At 37.3% G+C, this 7,677-nt stretch overlaps 1 protein-coding gene across 4 annotated transcripts in view; it reads left to right on the forward strand.

The window, feature by feature from the left end:
• Window positions 1-7,304, forward strand: part of LOC105034519 (uncharacterized) — a 115,378-nt gene extending 108,074 nt beyond the window's left edge. For 3 of the 4 annotated variants that reach the window (XM_073249778.1, XM_073249777.1, XM_010909718.3), the window contains 3 exons: window positions 6,365-6,475; window positions 6,582-6,672; window positions 6,936-7,304. In XM_073249778.1, the coding sequence (XP_073105879.1) occupies window positions 6,365-6,475; window positions 6,582-6,672; window positions 6,936-7,045 (312 nt within the window). In that variant the 3' untranslated portion in view covers window positions 7,046-7,304. Of the gene's footprint in view, window positions 1-6,364; window positions 6,476-6,581; window positions 6,673-6,935 lie in introns of those variants that run through there. The other variant, XR_012137382.1, reaches the window with a different exon arrangement.
• The last annotated feature ends 373 nt before the right edge of the window (window positions 7,305-7,677 follow it).

The following is a 7,677-nucleotide window of genomic DNA, read 5'->3' on the forward strand; positions in this document are numbered from 1 at the left end:
AAAAGTAGAAGCATTAAATGAGTTGGTTGATGGCTATGAAGAGCATTTAATTTTTGTACAAAAAAGGCGTGACGGTAGGTTTTCGATCAACTGAACAATAGATAAGTCTTCTTAACAAGCAAGTTAAATAGAAATGTGGAAACATTGGTAGAGAGGGTTGTGTTTGGCAATCTTGAAATTGATGCATTAGAAGTCGAAGGTTGAAGTACTAGTATTAGAGCCCATGCTAGTACCTTTTCAAACAACATGATTTTGTATATGCACATTATACCTCACTGGGCGCCTGCATAGTACTAGTGAGGTGATTTACCCACATATTTGTACCTCAGTTGCAGGAACCTTCTACCTAGGTTAACATATCCATTTGTGAAGTCGTCTCGCTGATTGATCTCTATAGACCCGCCTTTGCTCAGGTAGGCTCAAGATCAGTATACTTGAAAAAAATTTTAATGTCGGATGCTTTCTTTTAACTTTTCTATTTGCTTGTTTGGTTTCTTTCTTTTAACTTTTTCTATTCACTTGTTTGGTTCCTTGCTTGCGTGATGCTTGTCAGTTCCACGATTGCCTATGATTGGTTAATCCTCCAACCCTCCAAGTATCCCATAGCCCAACCATTACTCTAAAGAGTAAAACTTGAATCAACACCAATTTCCTATGTGCTTCATTTAAATAAAGTGTATCCTAGTGCATGAGGCTTTGCCATTACAGGGTTTGGGAGGGTCAGATGTACGTAGCCTTATCCACGTGTGTAGAGATGCAGGTTCTATGTTTCGAGCCCATGACCTCCAAGTGACAATGGGGCAACGTTCTTGTTGCACCAAGGCTCTCGGAAAAGTTCTACCTAAGTGCTTCCTTCAAATGCTTTAAAATATTCACTTTCCCGAAGATGCATTAATAGCCACCATCGTACCTGGTCTTAATTTTTGGCAGCTTAGGTTGGTATGGGCTAGTAGTGAAGGGAGTATTTGTAGGATTGCTAGTTGATAGGTGAAGCTCAAGCTCGATTTGACTTAATTGGAGCAAGCCTGAATTTGGTTCACAGGCTTGAAATTAACTTCAAACCAAGCCTGAAATTAGCTTGGCTCAATCAGCCTCACTTGATAAGGCTTGTATATATTATATAATATAGTAATATGTTATATACATGTATGTTGTAGTATATATTTAATATATACTTCCATATAAAAGCTTTGGTTGATGGCTAGGTTAAATTCATGTGTTTTATGGTGTACTAACCAGTTTCATAATAGTGGTAGTAATTTTGTAGATTTTCTTTTTATAATATAATATTATTAATTTTATAAATTTGCTTTGCATCTGTTAAGTGTTTATTTAAGCTTGGCTAAAACTTAATTCAAATTTAAACCCTGCTTCATAAAAACCTGAATTGATTTCAGCTTGATAAGATTTCAGCTAGATTTGCATTATCAAACTGATCAGCTATGCTCATGTTCCTTTTGATTCAAAATTGTGCTGGAATGGGGCTTGATCAAGTAACAAACATGTCAATCTTGTTCTCAAAATTTGAGCTCGAAATTAATTTCAGACATATCCTTAATCAGACCCAAGCTCGATCAAGCTCTCCGCTTTCCCAAACTCGTATCTATACCCACTCTTGCACTTGCCTAATTTTGGCAAGGTTGGCACAAATCGATAGTGGTAGTGTATGTGTATTTGGTACCTTACCAATATGATGCATTATGATTGGTATAGTGTTGCCTAGCTAGACAACCCAAAAAGGGAGGTGGATTGGGTTTTCAAAAATTAAAACCAATATGTCCAGGTTTTTCAAATAAATTAAGTGAGATGCAGTGAATGCAAGTTAGTAAAGGAATGCAATCAGAGACAAGTAGGCGCACACACAAATAAAAAGATTTTTATAGTGGTTCGGTATACTCCAAGCATCTATGTTCACTCCTCAAGCTACATTTGAGAATTTTTACTATAATCCTCTGATTGCAGTGCGATTGTTTTAGTCGGACTCACAATCAAATCTAGTTGATTTTCGAGATCACCAACCATAATTTTTACAAGTCTCTCCCTAAGCTCACAATCTAATTTTCAGGCTTGGATTAAGCCTTTCCCCAAGTTTCTGACCCTCTAAAACTTGTTACAATAAATTTCACAAAATAAGAATTTTATAATAGAAAAAGCTCCTTAGTGAGTTGATGGAAGTCATTGATGCTTGCTTGAAGAATGCTTGGATGCTTTGCTCTTAATGCATAGACTTCTCTGCTTGATTGCCTTCGCAAAATCAAGATCTTTCTAATGTGGAGCTGATGAACACTCTTGAATGCACTCAAAGCTGAGAACAAGCTTCTTTTTCTTTAGATAGGCTTTCTTTACTGTTCACTTGGGTTCTCTTTCATTTTCAAACAATTCTCTAGCCTTTTAATGTTGTTTGAATTGAAAACTAGCCATTTTTACCCGTTGGAGATTGAATCTAGCCATTGTAAACAAGGTTCGCGAACTCGATATCGAAATCCATGCCAGTCGACTGGCGATACGGGTCGGTATGGATCCATACCGGATCAGATCGGCGCAAACCGACATAGGCAAAAGAAGCAAACCAGGAGGAAAAGACAGAGAAAGAAATAGAGAGGGGGGAAGAAAGAAAAGGAGGGGAAGCCATCGGAGAGGTTGTCGGATAGCCTCCGGCTAACCATCATGGCCATCGGACAGTGCACTCCACTCGTGCGGCTCCACGGGCGTGAAACAAGGGCGATGCCCTTATTTTATGGATATTTTTTTTAAAAATCTGAAAAAATGTGAAGCCAACAATGGGTTTGCCGATTTCACTTAAAGCCAGTAATTGATTTACCGACTTCACTAAATCCATTGCCGACTTCATTATTTTTGATTTTTTAAAAAGAAAATTCAAAAAGTGAAGCCAGCAATGGGTTTGCCGGCTAAATGAAGCAGCAAATCCATTGCTGGCTTCACTATTTGTCACCAAAAAAATGTGATGAAGGAACAGGGACTGTCGCCCCTGTTCCATGGCCACAGCTCTGCCGGCGTGGTTTTCACCGCTCGATGGCTATGGCGGCCATCCAACAAAATCCGACGGCCCCTTTGCCAGCTGCACCTCCCTCCGGTATATTGCTCCCCCTCTCTCTCTTTTTCATTCGTTTAGAAGTCCTATCGGGCGACAGTTGAGCTGTGGAGGCTTCCGCGACCCTCCGACGGCCGCTGCGGGCTACCGTCGGACTCCAATGGTGTTTGCTCTCCCTCCCTTTCCTCTGTTTTTCTTTCTTTTTTTCTTCTCTTTCCCTCTCCCTCCTTTGGTGTACTATTTTCTTCGACCAAACCGTCCTGGTTCCCTATCGGTCTGGCTCGATATAGGATGTACCGATTGGTTCGGGCTGGTATAGAATTTTGTTAACAAATTCTGGACGTTTTGTAACTTCTGCTGAGCAGTTTGTTATGACTGTCAGAAGCTCAAAAGTCAAGTTGCAGACCTCGAGAGTTGACTCATGAAGGCCAAGAGTCGACTTACATAGTCTATGAGTCGGTTGCAAGGTGTGCTAGAAATTAATTCTCTGTTCTTACAAGATAGTCGACTTGCAGGTTCCAAGAGTCAACTCGCAGAGCATGCCAATCCTGTGTACCAGAGTCGACTCGTTTGAAGCAAGAGTAAACTCACCTTTCTCAAGTTGGCTTTTTTCAATAAATATATCTCCAAACTTGATTTTTAAGGTCCCAAATCATCCTAAGTGACTTCAAAGTTTACCAAAAGTGTTAGCTTCCTACAAAAACATTCTCAACTAAGCTTCAAAGATATTAATTTCCTTTTATACTCCAATGTTGTGTAATCATCAAGATCACTCCTTAGGTTAACATATAGACTAGTACAAACCATACTTAAATCCGCGATAGAAACTAAAATAGCCAGCCACTGGTAGTCATGAAATTGTCTCCATCCAGAAGCACAATATGTGCAAGATGCTCAAATCGTGAAAATTGCAGCTTCAAGCTCGAGCAACGATAGTTACACCAAGAGTTTCTTGTTAGGAGGAAGAAACTGTACTGAATTACTCTAGCTGCTATATGACAATCTTGGTTGCCAAGATTGTAGAAATTTGAAACCATTGAAGATCTGACTATGGAAAAGAAAAGCTTGCAAAAAGTGAAAGAATTGGAAATGCAGAGCAGTCAGCTGGAAAGGGAATGTTCCCAGCCAAATGAAGGAAAAGCATGAAATCAAAAAAGGAGTTTTGAGAGGCTAAGGAGTGGCTGCCAAAGTTATATTGGATTTTAGCAAAACATGGTTGATCTTGGATAGATTGTGCATGAAAGGCCAGTATGTGAGATGGGTCATCCCAAAAGATGAAAACGTATCCAAGAAAAAGATAGGATAAGAGAGGTGGAAAGAAAACCTACATCTCCATCTTGAGCATGAAAGTAATTGGATGAAGAAAAATCACTAGAAACTTATGAAACTAGGATTCTTTGTTGGCAGGAGAATTCTCCAAAAGAAATTCCTCTACTTGGTGATCCACCTATTAATTTGAGATGTTTTTAATGCATGTAATTAAGCCCCACAAGTAATTTCTTGATGATGTAGTATCACACCTATGACTGTCTACAGCCAAATTATTTGATTTTTATGACAACCGCTAACTATATATTGGGTGTAGAGTTTTGGAAATGCTTGTCACATCTAACCATTTGGATATGCGGATGACTTGCCCAATTTACTCAATGATCCATGGATGATGTCACAAAGGGCTTAGGATTAAATTCACTTGAGAGGTAAGGTTAGATTTCATAGCCTATGGTGCATGCACATGGATGTGAAAGTTGGATTCCGACACATCTAATTGTCCAACACAGTATGATAAGGAAAGGACATTGGGAGACATGTAGGAAAAATAATATTGTTAATTGAAATATATTTTTTAAAAATATTATAAATGAAAAATTATATTTATTTAAAATGAGGATAAATGAAAAGATAGAAAATATGATTTGTTGAACTCTTTCAGTATGCATATTTCTCATGCAAACTCGCAAATTAGTTTAAGGATATAAACAAACGTGACATTAGTTTCTTGGCACCTAAATCCTCTAAAAAGAGCAATAGCCCACTTTTAACATCATCATGATGGGTCTAATTTATCATTTGAATATTCCAACTCTGGATCAATCTAAGGCCACAAAAAATCATTTGAATACTCAACTCGCTATCTTGGTGTCTGAGTGTGTCTGACTCAGTATGTATCAGAGACAAATTTTTTGAGCTGGATGCAAGTGCCCAGGTAACACAAGCTATAGCATGAACCTTGGTGGAGGCTTTTGTAAATAGTCAAAACATACAAATGTAAAAGGTCATAGTTACTGTCATGGTGAGAATACCAGGTACAACCCATAGTAAGATAGTAAGATACAATGTAAAACACTACATACACAAAATAGTATGACCTCCATGCATGTAACGTTGGTAATGGTTTTTGGATAAGCTTTAAATGGATTGCAGCTACATGCTTCTACTAGTTTTTGTTATAGAATAGGCCCTCCTAAGTATGAAAACATGGCCTTATTTTATTGTCTGAATTTGGACAAAAGTTTATTTAGTCCATTTCTTTTAACAGAGATCAATTCCATATTTTCATTATTGCAATCTCAAAACTAGACTGTGGAATGGAAATCCATTTTTAAGAAAATTTCCTCCATGCTGTGATGCTAAATGAATTTATTTTTGTGCATATGAAGCATGGTTATGTTGGAGAAAGAATGGAAGGTCCAACCGGAACTATTGAAAGGTTTTTGAAAAATAAAAAATTCACTTTATTTTCACATTTGAACAAAGGGTTCCCTTTATTTCACAGATATAATCCATTTTGGACTTTACAGGACCATCATGCCTCTGCCCTTGGATGAAGGCCCATGTTTATTTTAGTCAATGCAAACAATTGTTAGTGGATGCACCAGTTATACAAGTTGATGTACACTTAAAACCATACCTATAAGTAATAAAAAAGGATGGGGTATAATGGTCCAGTAAAATTCAAAATCTAGCTGTTCCCTCAGAAAAAAAAAAAATGGTTCTTTTCTGTAAATTCAATAATCAAATGGATTCTTTTCTGCAAAATCTTCTTTATGTAATCTGGCTTGTTGGTCATGGAGTACTTTTTGTGTTTTCTTTGGTTGAGATGGATGTTGTTGACTGTAGTACCATAGCATACCATGTGTAGAGAGACCCAACCATGCACTTATTTTCTTTGATAATTTTGTGATAATACAGAATTAGAGATTCTACACAAAGCATAAGAGCTTAATTTTCTCAATCTTAGGAGTGCATTATATGCACTTGTCAAATATGTGATTCTGTTATATTGTACACCTTCCTTGACAAGTATCTCAGTCATACGATCCTGGTGTACCTATAATTCTGGAGAGTATATTAAATTTTGATCTGTCAATTCCCCTAAATTATTTATTTGACTCCTTTGGTGGAAAAATCTTAGTCGTACAAGTAAGTGCATTACTAAGATTTAATTTAGTGAAGCTCACAGTTGATCAATTGATCAGCTAATGATGATTGCTTCATCTAAAGCTAATTTTTTTTCTTGATAAACCAGGGTATGAAAGATCCACTCTCCAAATCCAAGTTATTCTTGTCCATGCTCAGGGAGCATTGCATCAGGGTCACAGTCAGTGAACTGGATGCAGGTAACTGATTCAGGCTTTCTGATGTAAAATATAATGCTATTATTGTTTAGTTCTTGTACATGTTATGCATTTGATCCGGTGCAGATGGTTGATCGCCCATCTGATGTGCTACACTGAAATATGACTTTAAAAAGCTGAAAAATCATTGGAGGTCAAGATATATATTCATGGTTCTTGGCAGGGATGCATGAGTCCTATGTTTATTGCATCATATTTGCTCCCTGTCACCTTATTCATTGTTCATGCTGTTGATGTTCTTTCAGGTCATTGCCCACATGATGAGCTGCCAGTGGAAGTGAATTCAATCCTGAGTGAATGGACAAGTACAGCTGAAAGTTGCACAAATGCAATTAAAGGAGCTAAATCATTTTAATGGAGTTTGAGCTTTTATAGGCCTCGCCTTACATCTCTTTTCCTGCAAAGTTGATGGGCTACTGATAGGAATGTTCACTACATGACACAACTTTAATAATTAATGAAAAAGAAATCAGTTGCAGAAAATTTTGTGCTGCGACTGCTTCCATGGTATGCTGCGCCTCCTTTTTCACTGCTTGGACAATAAATTCTCAGCTGTAGCAACTATCAGGAAATTTAATCTTAATTTATATTCCAATATTTTATTTGGTTAATGATATTTTTTTCTTGTAGTTGTTACTTCTTTGTTTGTTTTGTATCGAGATTATTTACAGCTCCATCTTGAGGTTGGAGGTTATGTATCTTCATAAATGATGGATATAGACTGTAATGCAAGATGCTTTTTTTTTTTGTTTGAGCGGAATAATGCAAGATACTTGAATGAAGTTAGTAGTTACTTAGAGGTTGTTCATTGCTGGAACTTTCTATCTACTTAGGATCTATTTGGATGATTGAGCTGAAAATTTTATAGAATCTACGATCTGAATCAGCACAACCAGCAAAATTATTGGATTACAGTTTGGACTATGCATGTATTCATAAATATCTAAAGTAGTTTTGGCATGGGCTGGCTTGATTCCCACAGGGAAA

Source organism: Elaeis guineensis, chromosome 16, assembly GCF_000442705.2.
Source record: "Elaeis guineensis isolate ETL-2024a chromosome 16, EG11, whole genome shotgun sequence".
NCBI lineage: Eukaryota > Viridiplantae > Streptophyta > Magnoliopsida > Arecales > Arecaceae > Elaeis > Elaeis guineensis.